General features: G+C 36.2%; 1 protein-coding gene across 2 annotated transcripts in view; it reads left to right on the top strand.

The window, feature by feature from the left end:
• The first annotated feature begins 304 nt into the window (after nucleotides 1–304).
• The window catches only part of myo10l1 (myosin X, like 1), a 43,325-nt gene continuing 18,644 nt past the window's right edge, over nucleotides 305–24,985 (top strand). For both annotated transcript variants that reach the window (XM_024288021.2, XM_024287947.2), the window contains exons 1-15: nucleotides 305–686; nucleotides 10,705–10,803; nucleotides 17,918–18,076; nucleotides 19,157–19,344; nucleotides 20,581–20,715; nucleotides 20,972–21,096; nucleotides 21,168–21,181; nucleotides 21,266–21,350; nucleotides 21,977–22,083; nucleotides 22,286–22,415; nucleotides 22,501–22,619; nucleotides 22,714–22,860; nucleotides 24,563–24,663; nucleotides 24,741–24,807; nucleotides 24,884–24,976. In XM_024288021.2, the coding sequence (XP_024143789.1) occupies nucleotides 666–686; nucleotides 10,705–10,803; nucleotides 17,918–18,076; nucleotides 19,157–19,344; nucleotides 20,581–20,715; nucleotides 20,972–21,096; nucleotides 21,168–21,181; nucleotides 21,266–21,350; nucleotides 21,977–22,083; nucleotides 22,286–22,415; nucleotides 22,501–22,619; nucleotides 22,714–22,860; nucleotides 24,563–24,663; nucleotides 24,741–24,807; nucleotides 24,884–24,976 (1,590 nt within the window). In that variant the 5' untranslated portion in view covers nucleotides 305–665. The remainder of the gene's footprint in view (nucleotides 687–10,704; nucleotides 10,804–17,917; nucleotides 18,077–19,156; nucleotides 19,345–20,580; nucleotides 20,716–20,971; nucleotides 21,097–21,167; nucleotides 21,182–21,265; nucleotides 21,351–21,976; nucleotides 22,084–22,285; nucleotides 22,416–22,500; nucleotides 22,620–22,713; nucleotides 22,861–24,562; nucleotides 24,664–24,740; nucleotides 24,808–24,883; nucleotides 24,977–24,985) is intronic.

Below are 24,985 nucleotides of genomic sequence, written 5' to 3'. Positions count from 1 at the left end.
AAGCAATAAAATTCAGTTGCCAATGCAGGCAATAAAACAAAATGTGAATACTTAATCTGTTGTTATGCAAGATTGAACAAATAACTTGAGTGATTAATGTCTTTAAATTGTTAAGGTTGTTAAAATAATAACAAAAAAAGATCAATTAATTTCATTTTTAGAGTTAAATATTGAGGTCAAATGGTTAAAAATTTGAGGAAAAAGTGGAACAATTGAATAAAGGGCTGTCCTTGAGTTGATGTGATGGTTGCGTGCACCGCCCCGCATCGGTGAGCTGCGTAAAAATCTCCCCCTGCCTCCGGACTGGTTCTCTCAGCCACGCACCATACAACGACACACACACACAAAATACCACAACAAAATTCTGGGCCATTCAAACGCAGTGGACCTGGAGAGCCGCGCACATCCGACGGATCCCCGGCGTGGACAAATTTGAATCAGCCTCTTTGGGATTTCTCTCCGCGCGTTTTTTCATGGAGCACGCCGCTTTGCTGAGGTGTGTTTGAGCCCAAATTCACTGAATGGAAAGCAGGAGCACGGAGACACCGCCACGCTTCCCCCCATCGTGCCCACCTTCTCATCGGTGAGGTTTGCACACCCGAGCCGGTGTCTGCGCTCTGCCGGGCCGGGCCGGGCCGGGCGCGCGTCATCAGGGAGGACCAAGGATGGAGTCATTTTTCGCAGAGGTAAGCCATGGAGAATGTGTGCCACTGTAACCAAGCTGAAGTCAGATTATGCATTCGCCCATTCGATAACGCCGATCTGGAAAGATGCGCGTATTTTTTCTGCCAGATATTTTGATATTTTACGCATGGAGACGGCAGGTGTTGCTTTGACTCCTTGTTGTTTTCTGTCACCATAATGAGTCTGATTTATGGGTTTGCACTACCAAACCAGCACCTTTTTTAATTCATTATCACCGCCGAGCATCAGGGCCCGGCAGCCGGCTTGGTGGATTAATTCCACGCAGATCTGCAGAGAAAAATTGGCCAAAGGAGCGACAAGCTTTTTTTGCATCTATAATATAAAGCTGGCTTTTGGATTAGTCTGCTTTAGGTGGAGCATGCAGCATCAGCACCAGAAATCAGTTGGTTTTCCTGCATCTTGAAGGGGATGGAGATGGGGATCCATGGGTGGGTTTGGCCCGGTGGAGGAGTGAAGGGGGAGGGGGTGACTCCTTGGTGTGAAAAGGAGGAGGAGGAATACAGAAAAATAAATACAAATAATATTATTTTTTTGATTGAATCTGTTAATTCTGACCTCTCCATGACTAAATCACATTCAGAGTGGTGGGCATGTGCAGCCTTAATGGTCACCTCCCTCAGGCAGTGCAAGCTTTCCAACAGCCACTTGCTTCGCTATTTGTCTCTGCTCTCAATTCTGTGGCACACACACACAAACAGTCATGCTCTCTAATTTCACCATCTATGTTCTCCAAGTTACATCTTAGGTTAATCCGATATGTGCCAAACTGCCCCTCATCTCGTCGGTGATGTCATCTATAGGTGTGATTTCATCCATATGCATGGCGGGTGGTGAGGTTACTCCTGTCTGTATATTAATTGCTTATTTCTTGGAAGAATTCACCACCTAGCATCACTTTGGATCATCATATACAAAGAACTGTGACCGCCCCATCCTTTGCTTCATTTCCCATCAGTCTGTTTGTGATATATCGATTGTTGCATTGATTAACCGACCACCAACCCCACAGTCCCCTCAGCAGACTGAAAGCCTCAGTGAGTTCTGAAAATGGACTGATTTATTGAGTTATGATGCTCAGGCCTGCCGCCCAACAAGCTGAGTATTTGATACCCAAAGTCCAGACATCCTCCCGGGAAGAGTCTGTCAAATTTCTCTCTTCAATCATAGGATTGAGTCTGCCTGGGCCTGAGTAAGCCTGCTCTTATTTCCCATAATCTCTTAGTTCTCCCACTATTTTACAGCCCCTCACAACCCCAACCAGTGCAGTCTTGATCCAAATGCTAGCTCAGACGAGGAAAACAAAGACGTACATGGATCTATTTGTCTGCAATTTCTCCATTATGAGAATAATTCTACAAGAACATGTTGATAACACCAAAAACACCATTTTCATTGTATTCAGGAAAGGATAAGTTTCAGTCAAAAATGTCAATTCTACAAGTTCTTACAGGTTGCAACTCAAATGTTTAGTCTCATTTACAGAACATCTAAAGAGGGATATAAATATAACAACCAGTAAGCCACATCAGCTTGATCCTAAAAGGCTTACACTCAAAGTTGCAAACAGTAATCTCCATTTCTGTCTTTTTACTCTGCAACATAAGTATACACAGAACGACTATTTTAAAGACCAACACCAGTGAGTTTCTTTTTTGTTTTTTCTTACATATTCTTGCAGTATTTTTCTCTTGATGGATGACATATATTAAAAACAAGATAAAGCTTACATTTTATTTAGTTGTGAGTATTTCTTTTTAAAATTTATTGTGAATCAGGAGCAGACAAAACAAAGTATTGATGCATCCACTTGCAGACAAATAGATCCATGGACGTCTTCATTTGGCCTCTGACTTTAAACTGTATAGCTGCAAAGCTCCAAAATTGCTTGCCATTTTTGTTACACCAATTTTGTTAGGTTGTGAGGGGTTGTAAGCCAGCAGGAGAGCATATACATAGATGGATGATGGGAAATGAGGGAAGGCTTATTTTTAAGGGTGCAGCCCCCAAGTCAGAGACAAATTTCTGATTCGCCCTGCAGAAATGTTGTCCTAGAAAATGACACAGGTTTAAAAAATTGTGTAAAAACAGCATAATTATAAATAAAAGACCACTGGGAACTCCTTTAACATAGATCAAAAGATGATCATAGTGGGTCTTTTAAGTGAATTTAATCTTGAAAAAATTAGAATTAGCTTTATGTTTTATTAGCTAATGCTAAAGTTATAAAAAGCATTGGAAAAATATGAAAACTCTCCCATTAAAACTAATAAATACTAACAGCAGTTATTGTGATTAAATAAAACTATATTGCACAATTCCATAACCTGCAGCTGTTCATCAGCATGTTTCAGAACAGGATTAATTCACAGATTGTGACAAAAACATTTTTTTTTTATGTATTTACTGCTGAGTGGCCACATAATGTCAGAGCATTGAAAGCCGTTCACACTGAGTTTTGGAGCACACAGGTTCCAAACCATGTATTTTTCCATATGACACGGTTACTGCGTGAAGCAGTTCAGTGGAGGGAAGGAAGCAGTCGCTGGAGATGTGTGACCTATATTCACCAGCTCCAAACACATTTGTTCTGCTCAGGAGCTGAAGCCGCTCTCCCTCTCCTCCATACCCCTTCTTCTGATGCTCTCACTGCCTCTTATTCCTGTTGCTCAGTCGGCGTCGGCGTCTCGTTAGTCTCCTTTTGTCCCTTTTCTGCCTCCAGCTCTCCATCTTCGGTTATCTCTCTTTTCTGCTATTTTGAAACTTTTTTCTAGCTCCTCCAAAGCAGACTATTTCCCTACTGAGGTGAATTCAGTTCATACTTTGTTGGTCTTTGAGTAGAGGTGCTAGTTTGCTAGTTTTCTCTGTTTTCTTTTTTTTTCTTTTTTTTTTGCTTGTCTGACTTTTTTAATGAGATTGCAGCTCAACTAATGATATTGCACATCAAACAGTTAACAGAAAAATTCAGATAATCAAAATTTCCAAAAAAAAGTTGATTATCTGTACAGATTTCCCTCGTTTATGTTCCAAAAATAACCTGCAATTGGTTAAATCTATAAAAGTAGGATTATAGACGTTTTTAAGGCTTTAAAACCCTTCACTACACACTTTATACACTTTAGACAGTAGAATTGTTGCGCTTTTCTGTCTTGTTTTACCTCTAAAAGTTTAAATCTGTGTAAAAAATATATATAATTTAAGCAAAGATTTATGTAAATGTTGAAACTAAATGTGTTATGTGCAAGAGAAGGGACACAGAGACTGATTGACATAATAAATAGCCAATCAGGATGCAGAACAAAGTGCTCTGTTATAGAACTTGCAAAATTGCTCTGAAAAAACAGCAAGAACACAAAAGATAACCCGCAATATAACAAGCGAACACTGTAATGTTATTTCTTTTACTGATGATAAAGTATTTGACCTGAATTGAACTGTGCAGTTCAATAGGCATCTTTAAAAGGTTATCAGTGATGCTTTCATGTTAGAGTTATGAATAGTTAAGACCTATTGACAGTGTTGGGCCAATTTGAAATCAGTTTTTGACTTCCTGATTGTTGCCCTCTTGGCAGGATATGACATCACAGAAATCTGCTAAAAGACGAACAAGCCGGATCTCTGCTGAAAAAACTTCATCTATCAATCTTAAAATTGATATTATAAATTAAAATGATGATTTTGAACATATCCATCCACAGGAAAGTGTGATATGTATCCACAAGGGTAAAAAGAAAAATTGTTAAAGTTGGCTGTGTGCCTGATTTGGCTTTTTTGGGGCTATAATCCTAAATGTTGGCACATTCTTTATAGACGTCTTTGTTGCCTGTGCTTATATAAATCTCACCAAAACCTTGTAGCAACAGAAAGCACATTTATGCCCTTTTTAAAAAATCTATAATAATAATCTCACTAAATTTTGGTCAGAATTATTGTTTTATTTTTAGAATGTTGGGCTGAAAAATCCTCTCTAAGAAGGATGAATGGGTGAAGAGTTTAATCTGCTTGAGAGTGAATGATCTGGTGCAGAATTCTTGAATTGTGTGTGTATTGTGAAAGGATTTTAGGTCACTTGTCATTGCAGCACATGACTCTTTACTAAATGGATATTATTTATTTAAAGTAATTAAAAATTAACAAGAAGTGCAATTAAAAGCAACAAAAATATTTAAAGACAACACTTAAGTCTTTTGGTTTAAACCCAGACTCCCAGCATCCTCCACTGCTAGGAGAGTTAAAGGCTGTTTCCATGGTTTCCCCGCTGTTGCCATGGAGTCCTGTTGCCAGGGTGTTGGTGGGGGTGTAGACGGTTGACTGTATTTTAGGCAAAGATGAGAGAGAGCACGGTAATTAGCAGGATTGTCTGAGAGAATTGGCACTTTCTGAACACAAAAACACACACATGTGCGCACACAAATTACCATTCAGCTGCTCGCATCCGTTGTTATTTTCAGTGACTGTAATTCAGCTGTTGAATCTGATCTGGTTCAGGATGGAGAAATCCCTTATTGGACTGATTTAGAATTGACAGCAGGTTCAAAGGTTATCCGTCCGGAGTTAAAGATGTTTCAGAATAATAGTAAAACAGAAAATCAGATTAAAGATGTCTAAAACTCCTTTATGTTTGCCGTGCAACAAGCTTTGACCTCATATGGCTTCTGCATACAAACGTGTCAGATCAGACTCCCACCACTAAAGAGTAATACTTTTCTGGTTAGTAAGAAGTTGCTGAAGCTGATTAGGTTGTGTATTTCAAAGAATAAATCTCAAATTCAGTAAAAATCTTGTTTTTTAGTGTGTTAATACAATAATTTTTGTGAAAAAATAAAATTAAAATAATGTTTTGTGCTTATTTTGTAGCAGTTTTCTGATTATGGAGGGCAAATATAAAGAAAATGAAGCTTAAAATTGCATTTCTGGGTATCTCTTTAATGTAATGTAATGTAAGTTAATGTTAGTTTGGGGGTGTGAGGGGTTATGGGCTAGAAGGAAGGTGTGTAAACAAATGAATGATGGGAAATTAGGCCTGAATTTCTGATTTGCTCTGCAGAAACTTTGTCCTAGAAAACAACACAGGTTTTTTGATTTGGCCTAAACACGGCGCAATCCTAAATTAACAATCACTGGGAACGCTTTTAAAATAGATCAAAAGATGATTGAACTATAAAAAGAAGCGATTCCTCTAAATTTCTATTAGAAAACTTAAAAAATTTAATTCTACAGTGGATCGCAAATCATTTTTTTTGAGAATTTGGAAATTCTTTCCCTTCGAGGGTGCATCCTTCTGCAAAAACACTTCATTTCTGGTTCTCTTCCACTCGTCTGTGCCTCTAATTTAAATATTTTCTTTATGATACAAATTTAATGAGCTGCAAGCAAATCAGTAAATGATGCAAAAGGAGTGAGGCCAAGTTTGAACAAAACAGCAGCTTTATGACACTTTCACACTCATGAGGACAGTACTTTACCTCAAAACACAACTCTATATTTTCAATTAAATGCAAAGTCTAAACATATGTTTGTTCTACATGTTTTTAAAATTCTGTTTTTACCTATTTTGATGTTTTCTTTGTTTATTCTTCAAATCCTACAAATGTATGTGCAATGCAAGGTGAGCAGGATGATTTAGCTGTTGCATCATTAACCAAAATTGTTCAAAAAATAACAGTAATAATAAAAACTTACTTTAAATCTGGCAAAACGGATTCTTTAAAAGACTTCTTTAAAAGATTTTCATGATCAAACTGTGAATTTAAATCTCAATTTTTTAACCCCCAGAACACTTTCATTAACCTGCCTACAGTGTTAACGTGTGCTATAATCTCAGTGACTGACAGATGTGACTTAAAAAACAGGCGGGTGACCCACACACACACCCACACACACACCCCCACACACACCCACGTACACAAACAGATGTTACCGTCCTTCCAGCTGCCATAATCAGCCCAAAGCCGCGTTGCGTGATTATATTATCACCTTAAATGGAATATTGCTGACACGGTTTAGCTCTCTGACTTAAAAAAATGGCACTGACCAAAGGGATCAGGGGGATCCTTTGTGGGACCCTAATAAAAAAGGATTTCTACATTTAGAGGTAAGAAAGGTAAAAAAGAATTCTAATTCTAGAAGTATTAAACATTTTCTGGATTATACGTTTTTAAATATTCTATTCAAAATTGTCACAAGCAGTATTTATTTTTCCTCAGCTAAAGAAAAGCAAACCTCTATTTTATGTATTTTTTTGATAACTTTTGCTGTTTTACGGGTCAGTTTGAACTCCTAAGGTTTTGTTTTAGGAAATATGACGTTTATCGGACTCACTCATCTATGAAACTGCTTTTTAGCAAAGTTTTGCTCCTATTTGTGTAATAACAGGATTTCTGGATGGTTAAAAGTTTTCGTAAAAACAATATAATTAATTTTGTCTTATAATACCTTTTTAAGTAAAAGAGAACTTATTACTTAGACATACACCCATCAAAACTAACCAATCTTTTATTTAATTTATCATTTTTTTTACCTTTATTTTTATTGTGTTTTATAGTTAATAACATCTACATGTAGGGAAAAAATGAAAAAAATACTGTTAATACAAAGCTTTAGGCGTGAAAAATTCTCTTTTTTCCACATGTTGGCAACATTTTCCCCTTTTTTGCAAAAAAAAAATGTATTATGTATTATAGTTGAAACATCAAATTTTCCATTGAGAAATGATTTATATGATCTCCACCCAGTTATTCTTTCTAGGAGGGTTTTTAATTCCTTTTTTACTGATGACTACACTAAATTTTAAGCTTAATTAGGACTAAAATATGGTTTTATAATGCTATGTTTCTGTTAGGTGCCAGTGTGAACCAAATTCATAATAAAAATGGTTTTCCTAAAACCACAAGATAGTTTGTCCATTTTAGTGAAAGGGAATCATACAATTGTTTTCTATCAACCAATTTTCAGCTAATAACTTAAAATTAGGCTAGAAAAAAGAGTGTATGTGTTGATAGAGAAAACAATTCTAGCAGCTTATAACAAGTTAATGGACTGTTTTCACTTTTCTGTTCACTGTTTTTGCATTATTTCTTAATTTTAAAATAACTGACATTGAAAAATTGGCAAAAACTTTAATTGTCTTTTTATAGACAGCAAAAAGATTGTTGTTTTACACAAAGGTTGCCTGGGAAAAAAGCACATTTATTTCCAGTTTTGTTTTAATTATAATTATTTACATTTTGAAGTTTTTGTAGAGGGTTAATCAAGATATACCATGAATGTGGTGCTTTTTTAAAATATTTATCAATATTTATTTAAAGTTTTGATTGAAAATGTTGGCACTGATTAAAAAAACACGTTTAGGTACTGTAAAAAAGTGAAAAGAAATAAGCAAAAAAAGACAACAAATGCACATTCTTTTAAACTCTTTTTTAAATAATGTTTTAGAATTTTGTTGTCTAGTAAATTATACATTGCATCCTTTTTAAAATATAATTTTTTATGGATTTTCTAAAGGTGTTATTAACTCTTATGAGAAATCACATTTGGTGATAAAAAATCTTTTTTATGTTGTTTATGTTTGTTTAGAAAGAAAAAAATTTGATGTGTTTTTATTAGTTAATATTTGATTTGAATATTCATTCAAAATAAGATTTTACTCTAATTCAACTGTCTACTGCTGTCTGTGTAGCTTAGTTCCTGCTTTGAATGTATTTGAAAAACATATCCATGTCTTGATCAAGGGAGCTGGAAGCAAGAAAATGGAGCTGAAAACCTAAGATGACCTTCGCTGATTTGATAAATTTGTGACGTCTATATATTTTATAGATCTAATAGCGCAAAAAGGATGGAGGCTATTCAATGCTCATGACTACTGCTGTCTGTCTTCGTCTGCAATCAAAGAGGAAGCGGGGGCATTTGACACCCAAAGGAGACAGAAGGGAAAAGAATGGCTGTTTTGGTGGATGCAGTTTGTGATGATAGCAGGTTGTTTATAATCCTGGCGCCTCGTTTTTCCCATCAGTCTGGGAACAGGGGGCTATTTTTCTAAGAGTCGAGATAGTAAAACAAACAAAAAAATGCCCTGTTTTTTAAAAATGTAATCTTTTTTATTTATGCAATGAGCCTGTCTTAAGGCGGGTTCTAAGAAACCATTATTGATGGATTTAATAGAGGTCAGAGGTTAATTTCTCCAGTTAAGCCAGGATCTACTAAAGTGATTGTGATCATGAGCACAGGCCTCAGGGCTGTGGAGATCATCAGATCACTGTGATGACCCAGAGTGCTGGAATCTCCAGAGTTAAAGATGAGTCTGAACAAGTGCAGAGAAGACAGTATCAGAAGAAAGTATTTATATCCTTAGAAGTGATTCATTCATTCAAACAGAGTCCAACGCTAGAATGTAAGGTTTTTTCTATGCATGCTTGAATGCTCTACAATAACAGATGTATTTTTTGACATTGAATAACACTGAAACAATTGAAAGTGTAGTTATTTCCCTAGATTTGTGTTATGCTGAGTGTCCATATTGTGTGAAGAGGGCTCTTGATAACTTATTTTCTATTGACCCTAAAACAAATGATAACATATGCTGCATTTTTAGGCATCATTGAAGAGATCACATCCAAGAAATCTAATTTAAGTTCATTTTCTTTTCTATTTGCCCATTTGCTCATCAAGTGACCTACTTTTACCAGATCGTCTGACTCACTGGTTAATAAATTAACATTTAAAAAAATTGGAAATCTGGTTGATTTCAAAATAATTCAAGCCATCTGAAGAATATATAAAAAAAAAAATTCCAGAGCATCTGAAGTCTCTTCCATAGTAATTAATATATTCTCAGAGGATCAAATATTTTATGAAACCAGATATGATAACAAATGCTGAACTTCACTGTGTTTACAGACATTAAATATTTGTCAATGGATACAGAAAATAAACTATAAAGCAACAATAAAGTGTAATTTGATGAATAAATAGAAGGAAGTCAGCATAATTCATTGATCTGTGGCTTTTTTTATTATTATTTTACTTATCATAATTGATTGTCTTTAGCATATTTGCTTAAATCTTGTAATTTTTTCAAAATACTTTTTGTATAAATTTAAGTTTGTATTAGACTGAAAAAAGGAGGATTAAACCCTTTCAAACATGCATAATATTGACTGTTATACTTCTATTGTTGATGTTTATTTTTTATTTTTCAGTTCAAAATAAAAAAAAAACTCAACTAGAGTAAAAAAAACACAATTAAACAAAAAAAATGAACTGAAATGAACTGTTTAAGCCATAAAATGACTTTTTTTGCTTTACACGAGTGTATAAATGACATTTCATATTTATTTTACTTTAAATTATAATGTTTTAATCAAAAATCATCAATCAGTTGCTTTTATAGATGTCATTGTTACATACTGCCTTAATTATTTTTAAATAAAAATATTAATCTGATAACAACTCCCAGTGTTTGAGTATCTGCTGACTATCTACTGAGCACACAATGGAGCTAAAGACTCAGTGAGTAAATGGTACAGCTCACGTTGTTTTTCCTTTCTAGTAATTCAAGAATTTCCAACCCTATAAATTGTGGAATAATCCAATTCCTCTGATATAAAGAGCTGCACCAACTTCAAGTTTCACTGTTGCTTCTGATGCATTTTCTATTTAATCATATCTGTCTGCATTGACTCCAGTCGTTTGAAGGGCTTGAATACTTTGTTGTAATTACTTACAGCTAGAGTCTGTGCACCATTTCCTGCCTTAAGTAACCCGGGTGGTAATCAGACTGAACGATTGCACTAAAGCAGAGACCCAGCTATTAAAAAAAAAAAAAACCCTCCACAGTGATTTTTCTCGCCTGCCATCCACAGTTTCAGCTGACGAGCACTCAAAGCTCTCTGGTGAGAAGAGATGTTGAGACATAATTGAAGCAAGGATGACTTTACATAAACCTCATTTGTAGTGGTTACACTGCTTAACCTCACTGTTTGTCTCTGTGCTTGTGTGATTCAGGGTACCCGTGTTTGGGTCAAAGAGAAGGAGCAGCTTCTTCCTGCAACCGTGAACTCCTGTGGAGATGGAACGCTTGTGGTCACTACTGATTATGGAGAGGTAAGAAAAACATACACTCATAAACTCTTTTTTTATTGCATTAAGTATAAAATAATGTCTAATATAATCTTTAAGACATTTTGCACTGCAAAAACCAGGCTTGATTTAATTGTGGAATTAAGTGGGGTTTTTTGGTGGTAAAAGAGCTAATAAAATGTTGACAGATCCATACCTAAAGAGTCACATTTGTAGATAATGGTGTCATCTTGATATTGAGAAACTACAACATCCTACTTTAAGAAATGTTCTGCATAAAATCAGTTTTAATGTTATAAATACCATACAGACTAACGCCTTAGTCACATGTACCTGTACGGGAACTGACCTCTACGAGTACTGCAGGTCTTTCGGGCCAGTGAAGGGTCGTAGAGAGGAGTAGCGGCATTGCAGGGTAGCGCAGATGTGTCTTGCGGTTCCCTTTGAGACTCTTCACAGCCAGCAAGGCCAAGTGGGGCCCATATGTTTGAAAATGTGGGCCCTGAATGGGTTTGTCCACAGTTTCCATGGTGGCACCACCTGTATTTACCCACATTGGCTCTGGTGCCCACTTTTAAACCATATGGGGTCCACTTGGCCTTGCTAGCTGGGTTGTGTTCACCTTAACGGGCGTCATGAATATGGAATGTATGATCGTTGTAGCCGCCATTGTTGTTACTATATCACATGATCAGGAGGTGAATTTGAATTAGTGCACTTGTTCAGGTTGTGGTGGTTTGTGTTTGGAGAGGGTAGAACAGGTCCTGGTAGTTTTTGTCGACTGCTTCATCTAACACATACATCTGGAATGATTTTGAAAATAAGCCATATTTTTTGTACTCCAGAACAAATACAAGAACAGAGGATCTCCCTCAGCATTAAAGCCGCATTGTCATGTGTGTGGTAAATGTATTGTGAAGTATTTGCAAGGATAATATAAGTTGCACACACTTAGGATGTAGAGGTGATGCCGTTGTCCGCACCTTATAATGCGGCGTACCGCCTACTGGCTCCTTACCGACTGTGTGTAAATGCTGCTCATACAGGGTGTGCACGTTATACATACAGTAAATGCTCGACGGATATCCACATTGTCAGGAGTCAGCACTCTGTCTCCCCCTCTGGTTCTCCGATCACCCACAAAATACTTAAGCACTGCAAAAAACCTTACTCAGTGCGAAGTATTGTTTGTGCCACCCTGCCTGTATTACTGAGCGTTTCTATCTGGGCCTGATCTTCACACCCTGCTTTATCTCTGAATGCCTGTTGTCTGCCCTGTCCCTTGACTGGACTCTGACAACCCTACTCTCTTCTTGGATAATCAAATGCTCGTTATTGACCTCTGCCTGTCTGACCGTGATTTAGTTTTGTGGACTTTTAGTTGTGCTTAGTTACTGTCTGAACTGATAAACCTGCTGCACGTGGAACCAGCTGTTTGCCCCTTTCTGACACACATGAACTACACTCTGATTGTCTAATATCCGAACTTTTAACAGTACAAAGCACTCAACAAGGAGCGCATCACTCGAACATTGCTAATGTGCCCCTTGCACAGAGTGCAGGTTTTGAGGAAACGGGTTGAAAAAGTGAAAACTTTGTACAACCATTCCATCCTTACTTATTCTCACGTGTTGTGTAAGTTTTCATTATGACCTGCTGTCCAGCATGCCTGTAGAAAAAGAACATGCATAAACATTTTTGCTCTATGGGTTTGCTGATCTTAAAATTTCTGCCATGTTTGCCCATTTTTTGCCTGCAGACAGCCTGTTTGCACCTATAAGAGCAAATGTGTCTACAGTAAAACTGATTGCAAGAGCAGACATTTAGAAGATACAGTGAAACTGAAATGCAGAGTGATTGGTTCACTAAAGTGGTTGCTTGCAGGTTATTATCTTCAAGGTGGAGTCATGGAAAGGTCAGAATAAAGGGGAAACAGCTGTGCAGGTTCATCCTCTAAGAGGTAGATCAATAGAAACTCCTCATGATGCTCCCCTTTCCTCTCCTTCCTCCCCGTCTTTATCCTCCTACGTATTCAGAATTCATCTCTGTACATTTAGCCAAGGGGAAAACAAACCTACAACACTGTGGAACGGACAAAAAGGTTGTCGTCTAAAAGATCCTCTTTTTGCAGCAACCACTGACTTACTGTCAAAATACTGTGGTTGAAGCATAAGTTTGAATTCAATTTAAAGTGTGTGTGTGCTAACAGAGTCGGTTTGAACACAGATTCTTTGGTTTTCATGGTTTTTTAATGTTTGAGGAGTTTGGCTCACACATGTCCATGCGCTCTAGTTGGCAGGATTTGAAGACGGAGCTATAAATAGTCTTTATTCTTTTGCAGGATTTTAAGAGCAACATTCTCCCTTTATACCCCCTAAAGAGCCTCGAAACCAATGGCTTCATGTTCTTGTTATCATTCTAGGTACATATTCGGCTCTGAAAGCCTTCCCGTGCTTTAATTCAGCAGATGCAGTGTGATGCAACAGGGACGGACAGGCAATTCCCTAAAATAGAAGTTACAGGAACCGGCGTTCTCTTTGCTCTGGATTATGAACCGCCCAACCCCCACCCAGCTCCGCCTGCCTCTCTCCTGCTGGCTGTTGCTGTTTAAATGTTGCCGCTGTGGGAGATGGTAAATATTTGATAGGGAATAAGCATAATTTGGGTGACGGGTTCTTCTGCTTTTCACAAGTGGAGTGTTTAGCCCAAAGTTCTCCAATGTTAGTTCACTTTTCCCATTAATCTTTGGTTATAGTTTCAGGGTGTGTTCAGACTGGACACATTTGGTTTGTTGAAGTGAGCCAGAGTTTGTTTCCCTGAATAATCTGGAACAAATTTTCAGTCTGAATACGCCCGACCTGATCCTGGTCCGAGACCAGGAACCGCTCCTTGACCCATCTTTCAAAGTGGTCTCAGTTTGTTTCCAGTCGGACTGAGTTTTCGATTTTCTGAGTTTTACAATTTTAATCTGAGCGGTTCGTTAAACCTTTGCTCTTCTGGTCTCGGTGCTGGAGTCAGGGTTCCCACCTTCAGTTTTATATTCTGTTGCATCATTAACCATGATTTGAAAGTTGTACACACATTTTCCAGTTTAAAAGTATGTTTAGGAGAATCAAATTGGAGAGTTATGTTAAAGGTAATTGATTTCACGTTGCTTCTTTTGGTGTATTTTATGGTATTGATTGTGAATGGCGGGGTCATCTAAACTATATATATTGTTTATATACAGAGATACATAAGTATTTTGATTTAGCAAAATACGAACATTTTTATTTGTTGTTTCCTTTCATTTATGAAGATGTAGGGCTGTGTTTTGTTCTGTAAATGATTTTTTTCCTGATGCCTCATGAAAGAAAGAAAAAACTAAAGAACATTCTAGTAGAAACACATCTACCTACATCCATGTGCTTGCTCAGCTTTGCTAGAATGAGCTATGAAGTATAAAATATGCAAGGTATGGATATATGTGTGTCAGTTTGTATTTTGTATGTGTGTAGAAGTGTGTACAGGTTTGTTTGGTCAGTGATCATGTATGTGCTTATTTGTGTCTGTATAGATAATTGTGTGAATGTGTGTTTGTGTACTAATATTCCCAAACAACATTAAAGAGTGAGAAAAAGGAAATAAAGAATAATAAAGTGGAATTACAGTCCACTTTATTATTCTTTTTCTAAAGATTTAACTGGGCATCCTCGTCTGTCATAGAAAGAGCTGCTTGATGCAGTGAATAGAGTTCTTCCTGCAAAATGTTGAAACCATTCGGCCATATTTTCAGTGTTTCCTCCCACACTCGTGCACTACATGTGCACACACTATGAATTTGCAATTAGTCTTTTATTTTTTTGTCTGACCTGGATTTCAAAAGCTTGCATTAAAGCAGCACTGAAGGCTGGCATGGGCAGAGGAACGGCTGCAGGGAGGCATTACTTTGTAAAAATATGTTAGAAAAAAAGAAAAACCTCTTTTAATTTATGACATAACGTTTATAAACAGTCTTCTAAAAAGTGCAATTTACCTCATTATTGAGCTTTAAGCACCAACGATGCAATAAAATAATAATTCTATATACATTTTTAATGCTATTTGATAACCTCTCTTGTCTCTTATTCATCATAGTAGTCAGAAAAGCTCGACACTTTAGCTTTTGAGATTCTTCCCAGCAATCCTAGAGCTCCATTATGATTTGAAGTGAGGGATTATATTACACCATGAACCTGAGTGTTCCCCGGTATTAATCCGACAGACAGTGGTCTGACAGATCAGACCCAAGGTCAGTGAGGAGGGCTGCAGGTGCATACAGTTCTGTGTGATACTGTATCTGCTCTGCTCTGGTAACCAGAAAATGTAGGCCACTGTGCCGGCAGCTCTCTTTTCGCTCCCTCTCCAGTGTTATCTCTCCTCACATTTGCTGCGGCTAACATGAAGTCGGATGAGGAGGCTTGTCTCCCCTGGCTCTGCTCCTGAATCATGCAAAGCAGCTTCAGTTCTGACATCAAAGAGCATCTCAGAAAGACTGCATGTGCTGCACCGTGATGTACGCCTGTCCTAAAAGGAGCCAGTGGGGCACAGCAAAGGCAGGAAGGAAACAAAAAATGACAAAACAGAAGCACATTTTTGATTTATGGAAGTGGACATAAAAAAGCAATTGGGACAAATTGGTTTAAATGTAATGCCCTAAATACTCTCCATTTTAATTTTATTTTTTACATACATACATATATATATATATATATATTTATAAACTTTTTTTTCTATTAATTGGACACGAGGGAGGCTCAAAATTTAGAACAAAACATCTAATGCATTTGTCAATATTGCTCCTGTGATTTCTGCAAAATAATCTGCATGCCTGCTTAATATTTTACGCGGGTGGAGAGTATGATAATGTTCTGATAACTTTGCCGTAAGAAACCAGCTATCACTGCAAAAGCTGTGCTAATAAAAGAATAAAAATTCATTTTCACTGAGTGAATCTGAGTTTAAGAAGATAACAATTTAGAACATTAATTAGAATATCAAATATGTCCAAAAACGCACACAACTGGAAAAAAGTTGATCTAATAATGATACTTGAAACACAAAGTGTAGTTTTTTTGTTTTTCTTTCAGCATTATGTCTATAATGTTTGCGTACACAACAACGCCACTTAGTTTTTTGGAGAATCAATCCAAAATCAGTATCAAATATGACATTTATTCCATTTAAAATCATAATTATGCCACACAGCTGAAATCCAAATTGTAGTTTGATATTTCTTCTCTTTTTCTTTTTCTTAACTGTCAACATTGTCTTCTCCCTGTTCTCCTTCGTGATTAATTATTTAAAAAATGGTGCTCTACTTAGACACTCAGATGTAAAGTGTGAAGAACATCAACCACAGCACAGTTTTAGTCATCCTAACTGACTCAGTGTGCAGTGGAAAGTGGAAAAGGAATGTTAGAACCCACCAGAGAGTAAACAGAGGAGACACTTGCAGAATAAAAAAAAACAGCTTTTACAATTTTAGACTGAAGTCTTTTCATACAAAGTAAAAAGTTGATCAGACATGTTTGTAGTCAAATAAACGTCGAGTGATGAACGGTTAAAAGTAACTTGATAAAATAGGGCTAAATTGGAAGGAATCTGAGAGTTTGAGTTGTTGATTGTTGCTGTTTTAAAACTCAAAGTGCAATTCATTAAGTAACCTCTGAGGGCTTGTTTCTAAAAGCTTTTGGTTAAGTAGCCAATAAGGTCACAATGACTGAGCTCCAAAAAGGCTGTGCATTAGACAAACCAATGGGCCACTCAGACTATCCATCTTTACATACAGTCATTGCCAAATATCCAAATGCGCTAGACCAGACGTCTACAACCTGAGGCTCTGGAGCCACAACCCTTCGCTGTGGCGCTTTGGCCTTAAAGAAAAAAATGCTAACAATTGAATAAATACTAAATTAGCTAACTGAAGCACATATTCTAATTAATACTACACACTATCATCTAGTCCACACGTGTCATACCGGTATATAATATCATGGATCTTATTTGACACCGGATGTATTTTATTTTAAAAGGACCTTGCATGCACTGCTGTCAAACGTGAAGACCTTAAAGTTATTTATAGCAAATTGTAACACTTCAACTGCCTAATTATTTAAAAACTGCATTCTATAATTAAATGACTTAAAGCTCACATAAACATAAAACATGTGCATTTTTTGTAAAAGGTTGAGTGGGACTTGGCAGCTCTTGTTGGTGTCAAATGTTGCTGACACTTAAATTTATTCTATCTTTTTGAATACAGCTTTATAAGAAAACTCAAAGTGAGAGTGTCTTCCTGAAAAACTCCTTTGCTTGTGTGTTAGCTTCTATTAGCTATGCCGTTCTAGTGGAAGATCAAAGAATTTGGGTCATTCTTTTACAGACGAGCGAGTAAGGTTAGTGACTTCATAGGTTGGCATTTACCAACAGAGTGTGCATGAGATGTCTTGAGCTTGACATTTTGGATAGTAAATACAACATATTGTTAATGTTGGCTGTAAATAAGCTTATAGTGTACTTGCAGACAGATGGCAGAACGTGATTCTGCACTGAGATTTTTTTTTTTGCCCCGAGAGTCGTCTCCATGCAACAGCTCTGAGAAGTGGAAGTCAGTGTTACTGGAGTGAAATGAATTTATTTAGAGGCAGGATGTCTAAATGCCTACAGCGCTCACATCTGCCAATCTCAACAAACTCATCTGTTCCACAAACGTGTACACACTCTTCCAAAAAACCTCAGATATTCTCAGACAAGTATGATTAAAACAACCTTAATGGACAAACTCAATGACAGTTATCTCATAAATGTATGTGTGAAGTGAACAAGTGTGTGTGTTTGACCTGAATACACACTGAGGTGCTTTCACCTGTCAGGTTGTGCAGCATCACATCCACGACTCTCCTTCCCCTCTTTTGTCTTCTGTTTTCTGCCCATTTGGTTTTATTTATTCTTAAAAGGAGGCACAATATTCATACAATCTTGTTTTAATCTGGCATAAACTCTGTTCTGGTATCAACTTGAGAACTAAACTGATATATGTCTAAAACCTTTCAAAAAATAAGAGATTATTGTACAGATTCTCAGTCACTTGTGGACTCTGACTGTCTTTGCACCACAGGTGCTTTACCTGCAGCAGGCCGAGGTCACCAGGGAGCAGGTGTACGCCATGCACCAGACCAGCATCGATGGAGTGGAGGACATGTCGGCACTGGCTGAGCTGCACGAGGCCGCCATTATGCACAACCTTTACAAGCGATACCAGGATGATAACATCTATGTGAGTGTGTCTAGAGATCCGCTTTTTGCATGCAAGAGTGAGTTCAGATGCCAGTACAGATAATGTAAGGACACACACAAAAGAAATCATTAGGGTTTTTTTCCAATAAAAACTTTAGGCCTATTTTTCTTGATTACTGCATTTATGGAGTTTTAATGTGATTTTTTACTTGATGTAAACGAATACTGCTCGACTGAATGGTGTATGAATGATCAGACGGCAGTCGTCCAGATCAAGTGCAACTCAGATTTTGAGATAATCTTGTCAATTTACACATTTTTAGACAATATGCCTCCCAAGGAAGCAGTTTTTTTTCCATACTTCTTCGTGTTCTTCTCAACCCAACAATCATTGAACTGCAACGATTCGACCTTAAAATATTTTATCTTAATAAAAAAAAAAAATAAAAAAATGGTCTGGTCACTGTAAAATTAAAAATAATTCTTAAAACCTCCTTGTTGCAAGTAAAAATGCACCACCCAATTACAAATGCCACCTGCCAAATTTACTGTAGAATATGCATTTAGTTCACCGCCCGGTGGCGTTTTGGGATATGTGACCGTAGTCTAATACTTCTACCTAAAAGCGTTTAAGAATCTAAATAAGTGTCACCATATTTGACTCATACTTAAAAGATGGAAGGATTTCTTACATATTTTGTTTTTGCAAATACACACATGAATACATTTGCTGTCAATAATCCCACAGTGCCCATAATCTCTAATGCAACACAAATCTTTATGACTATAAAGTTATTACAAAATACAATTAAATAAGAAAAAAGCATAATTTTTTTTTAACAATTTCCCGGAAATCTATTTAAAAAAATTCTGACACTGTTGCTTGGTAATCTAGAAGATTAAACCGTGTCCATACATGGATTTCCTTTAAGCGGATCACAAGACTTTCCCATGTGGATGTTAGCCATTTTTTTTCATTATAAGAACATTTTGGCTCAGTGAAAAGGATATGATAGGTCTGATCTTCTATGTGTTTTTTATCCATTTGATGTTTCAAGTTCAATTTTTAGCATTTATTATGTCTGATTAAAGACCTAACACACTGACGTCTCCTCTTCAGACCAATATCGGCAGCATCTTGGCAGCTGTGAACCCATACAAACAGGTCCCAGGTCTGTATGATCTGGACAGGGTCGAGCTCTACTCCAAGCATCACCTCGGTGAACTCCCTCCACATATTTTTGCCGTCGCCAATGAATGCTATCGCTGCATCTGGAAAAGACACGACAACCAGTGTGTCCTCATCAGGTGAGGTTTATTTGTGTTATTTAGAGAGCAAATCCATTATAAAACCTGGAATGGATCATTTGGCTTCTTTATTTTTAAAATGCTAATCAGGGATTAGAATATTTACTATAGTGAATCCAAAGAGACTTAAGGCTCATGTTAGCATAAAAACAGAAAAATAATACAAGTTTGAGCTCTAAATTTAATGTTTTGTGAGATCAAAAACTTTTATGTCAAGTTGGCAGATTGGTTTATAGTTTTTCAAGTAGTTTTCAGCAATAAAAATAAAGGAAAAAGACAAAAAAATAAGAAAAAATACATAAATATATCAAATCTATTTAGAAAAACATAATAAATCAGAAAAAAAAGATTCCATGTTTGTTGACATTATAATTTCTCCTAACTATAAAAAGACATATTTATACTATACAGTACACATAAATGAAACATTAAACTTGATTTAAATTTAATTTATTGGGGGGCTTCATAAATATATATATATTTGTGTGTGTTAAATTTAGCAAGATAGAGAACTATGTTTATACATATTTATTTTATATGATGCAAAATATGGCGTTATTCAATGAAAGTGTTGGTAGCTGTGAGAAAAATATACTTTTTATCCCTTTATGCTGTTCCTTCAAAAATATTTTTATTTGGGGACAAAAAAAAGTTGCATGATTTCAATGCATTTTTCACAAAATGTAAGCTTATTATCTTTCATATTAAACTGTATTCTTCAAATGGGTAGATCTCATTTATTATTTTAATATGAGTTTCTTTAATTATAGGAAAAATAGAGGATTTAAATATAAAGTTCCTTATTTATTTACTATAATGTGATCAAATTTGCGTAAAATATTATTTTTAATTAAGTTTTTTGGCATACATATTTCAGTTTAATGTTGTTTTTATTAATTGATTACTACATTTTTATCTGAAATCGGGATTTATTTTTATGTTGATTAAAAAGTGATTATTTAGGAATAAAATCTATATATTTCCTGCTGACACATCAGTAACCATCCAATGTTGCTGCAGAGTCTCATCCTTTAATTACAGTCAGCATATGTCTCATTCAGTATCTTGATGGTTAGAGACTGAAGCTAATGCAATCTGTTTGAAGCAGCAAAACTTCAGAGTCAATTAGATGAGACGACTAGTTTAGAATGTTGGAATGTCAGAGAAGGTCATGGTGTGTTTAATTGAATTGAGTTGTATGTATGTGTGTGTGTGTTTGTGCATGTGTGTGTGCAGTGGTGAGTCAGGGGCGGGGAAGACGGAGAGCACCAAGTTGCTGCTGCAGTTTTTGTCGGTTATGAGCCAGAACTCTGCCGGGACTCCTCCGTCAGAGAAAACCACCCGCGTGGAGCAGGCCATAGTGCAGAGCAGGTTTGTGCATATTATGGGATGTTGCAATGTTAGTGAATTTGGGAATCTTATGTGACACAGAGTGTACTTCATTTTGAAAGGAGCTTGTATATGTGAGACGTTAAAGTTGTTATGTATAGAAAAAGTAACACTTCAATATTTCAGTTATTGTGAATATTTAAAAACCTTTTTTATAAACATAAAAGGTACATTTTATAAAAGGTTAAGTGGGACTTATTGAATGAACTTCTTGGTTTTTTTTTTTTTTTTTTTACAGTCCAATCATGGAGGCTTTTGGTAACGCCAAAACTGTTTACAACAACAACTCCAGTCGGTTTGGGAAATTCATCCAACTTCACTTCTCTGAGAGCGGAAACATCCAAGGAGGCTGTGTGGTGGATTGTATCCTAATTTCTGATAAAAAAGTGCATCAAATGTGACGTTTGTGCTTCCTTGACTCTGTTTTCATTTAGATTTACTGGAAAAGGTAACTATATTCAATGTCAAGTTTGAAATTTATTTTTATTTTCTTTAAATCAAGTGTTTATAGAAATACTGATATTTTTTCTAGAACCGAGTAGTGAGGCAAAACCCTGGAGAGCGAAACTACCACATCTTCTATGCTCTGTTGGCCGGGGCGTCCAAGGAACACAAAAGTAAACATCTTTAAATCTCGACTCTTTCATTTCAAACAGTAGATAGGATTTTTTTATGAAAATCCTGATTTATGATATTAATTCTAAGCTTAACTGGTAGACTAAGAACAAAAAAGAGAATGCAGCAGGCAAGGAAAAAGCAGCCATTAGATGGTAGTTTATTGATTAAGATTACAATTATTTATTTAAATGACTCAATGTTTTTATGTCTCTACTTTACCTAAAACAACTGGAATCAATCTTAATGTATATTTGCTCCAAATTATGAATTTTCAATAATAGCTGCAGGCAAAAAATTTTTCAATTGAACAAATGTTCCAGAAAAGATTCAAAATAAAGTAATCTTTTTAAAAAAAAAAAACAAATATTATAATATTTGTTGATGTCTTGTTAATGTTTATCTGTTTGGGAAAAATAATCAGATAAAACCTTATCATTTTGGGATTAAATTAACACATTTATCTGTAAATTAAGTCTTTTTTTTTGCCTTTTGGTGAAAAGTATTTTTGTAATTATTATAGTTAAAAAGGTTGTAACTCTCTTTACCATACAGCTCCTAATTGGTATTAGCAGTAATAGAGTATAAAGTTAAGGTATGCGTTAACATCATTTGCTTCCTGTTAAAGGTCTCTACTTCCTGGAAGATTCTGCAGAGGCGTTCCACTACCTCAGCCAATCAGGATGTCTGAAGGATAAGAGCCTAAATGACAAAGAGCTGTACAACATGGTTATGGTCAGTGAGGTTTAACATTTGGTTTGTGTTGATAAAATGTATTAGAAAATTAAGATTACTGACTTTATCTCCATTGTTGAGGATGATCAACTGGTTTATTTATTTGTGCATGAACTTCTTACTGTCCACTTTAACCTTGTTGGCCACTGATTTATTCTCAGTGAGATGAAATGATTTGTCTTATTTGTGTTTTTTACTCCAGGAGGCGCTGAAGGTTTTAGAGTTTACAGAGGAGGAGATCAGGGACATGTTCAAGCTGCTGTCTGGCGTCCTGCAGCTCGGCAACATTGAGTTCATGACTGCAGGAGGAGCCCAGATTACCACCAAACAAGGTCAGGGATGCTGATGATGACAAAGGTGTTAAAAATGAACTGAAAACTACATTGCAGAGGTGTGTAACGCATTGTTGCTCCACAGTTGTCACTAATGCTAGCGAGCTGCTGGGTCTGGACGCCTTCCAGTTGAACGAAGTCCTTACTCAGCGCTCCATAATCCTCAGAGGAGAAGAAATCTGCTCCCCTCTCACGATCGAGCAGGTCATTCTTTAGTTTGCTTCCTTTTGGTTGATCTCTAGCATGTAAAGTGTAAATTCACCCTTCTGCTTGTTTTTTCATCCCTTTTTTCCTGCAGGCCATTGACTCCAGGGACTCCGTTGCCATGGCGCTGTATTCCCAGTGTTTCTCATGGATCATCTTGAAGATAAATCAGAAGATCAAAGGGAAGGAAAACTTCAAATCCATCGGCATCCTTGACATCTTTGGATTTGAGAACTTTGAGGTCAGAGCTTGACATGTACAGCAATTCTCTCATTTTGTGAGATTTTCTTAAACATATCCTTACTATATCCTACTCCTCCTTAGCTACTAAAAAACTACAAAGTGCGGAACTGTCCTCTGGATTTTAAAGAAATTCAGACACCATGCTCACTAGTTTTTTCTTTTTTTCAAACGATAAATATGACGTCACCAATTTCCTGAATTTATTATTTATGAATCTGTAGTTGTTTGAAAATAAAAACGTAGAAAATTTAGAAAAATACTTTTTTTGCATAAAATATTGATCAAACCTAATGCATTGTGGTCTATATTTGCCAATCTAATGAGCATCGGTACACACTGATTTTTTGCACAGACTTCTGGGAAATTTCTACTCAATTTTGGAATTTAAGATTAGTTAATTAAATATATAACAGAAGATTGAAGCTAAGGAAAACTTCAATTAATCCTGGATATCTTTGGATTTGAGAACCTGCCTGACATATAGATTAATGCTCTCATTTTATGACATTTTCTCATTAAACAGATCCTGTTTCTTCTCTTTTGTGGTTAATAGTTTGACCCTCATACTGTATGCTGGTGATGAACTGCCTTGTGAGAGAATTAACTAGGTTAAAAGCTGCTTTTTTAAGGACTGACATTGTCAAAGCTTCCTCATCTCAAGCACTGCTCCTGGTGACAAGAGAAAACTTTGAATTAGACCATTTTTCCTTTTTTGCAAGATGTTTTTCTTGTAAAGAAAAATGGTTTATGAAGGATCTAATTATGTAGAAAGTGTTAGAGCAGAGGTGGGCAAACTACTGTACATATGCGGTCCATTAAATTATTCAATCTGGCCCGACAATCTAGAATAAATTATACTGATAATCCTTTTTATTGTTAGATTTGTTGTTTTTCTGAAGTTTGTTTAATGTTTGAATCAGACAGGCATTTTTCCTGATCATTCCAACACCACATGAAAGCAGCATTTCTTTAAGTTAGTGTTTTTTCTCTGAGCGACATCAACCCATTGGTGCATCTGGCACTGACATGAGAAAAAAAATCAGTTTTGAAATAAAGTTTTTTTTTATGTCAATCTAAATGAGACGATGCAGGTGGACATCACCTGCTTAAATCACACCAATTTACGTTTTAATGTTTTTGTTTATGCATAAAGCAAAGTATTTCCAAAGGTTTGACGTGTTTTCTCCTGCATCTGTATTTTTAATTAAAATTAGCATGTCTTTCACCAAATTTTATCTTAATTCTTTCTCTTAAATGGCAGATTACCTAAAAATGCCACACATCTGCTCCTGGTCCGGCCCATCTGTCACATTTTAGAACCCTTTGTGGCCCAAAAATATCAAAAAGTTTGCATAAAAGCAAAAGTAAAAGAGTATTTTTGGAATTTTTAATCTGGCTCAAAACTGCTGAAGAAGTTTACCCGTGTCAAAAAAAAAAAAAAAGATTCAGCCACGCCTCCTCATTTGCATAAATGTGTTTTATTAGGTCATCTTTTAGAAGCTTCTTAAGTCAGTTTTAGGCTATGATTACTTTTTGATCACTTTTTAAATTTTTGTCACGATCAATGTAATTTCAGTAGATTTTGAAGGCGAAAATCGGCGTTAACGGTTGAAAAGCTACAGTATATTAAAGATCTTGTGTTTAAAGCTTTGAGAATTCAATTCCCCATTTAAATTTGGATCTTTTCGTCCTATTTGCAGGTGAATCGGTTTGAGCAGTTTAACATCAATTATGCCAATGAGAAGCTTCAGGAATATTTCAACAAACACATCTTCTCCTTGGAGCAGCTGGAGTACAACAGGTGAGGATTAAAGAGCAACATTTGTTTATTTTTTTTTAAGTTTTAGCAGAAACTAAACTCTGGATTAATCTTCTCAGGGAAGGTGTTCAGTGGGACGCGATTGACTGGATGGATAATGCTGAATGTCTTGATCTGATAGAAAAGGTTTGAAACATTGATAAGTTATTGATTGGATGCTAATGAATAAATTGACATATTCATGCTGATAATGTTTTGTTAGAAACTGGGCTTGTTGGCTTTGGTGAATGAAGAAAGCAGATTCCCCAAAGGAACAGACTTTACTCTGCTGGAGAAGCTGCACAGTCGACACTCTGTGAGTGAG

The sequence above is a fragment of the Oryzias melastigma genome, linkage group LG22 (genome assembly GCF_002922805.2).
Source record: "Oryzias melastigma strain HK-1 linkage group LG22, ASM292280v2, whole genome shotgun sequence".
Lineage (NCBI taxonomy): Eukaryota > Metazoa > Chordata > Actinopteri > Beloniformes > Adrianichthyidae > Oryzias > Oryzias melastigma.
The sequence above is the reverse complement of the archived record's forward strand: the minus strand, read 5'-3'. Positions and strand labels throughout refer to the sequence as shown.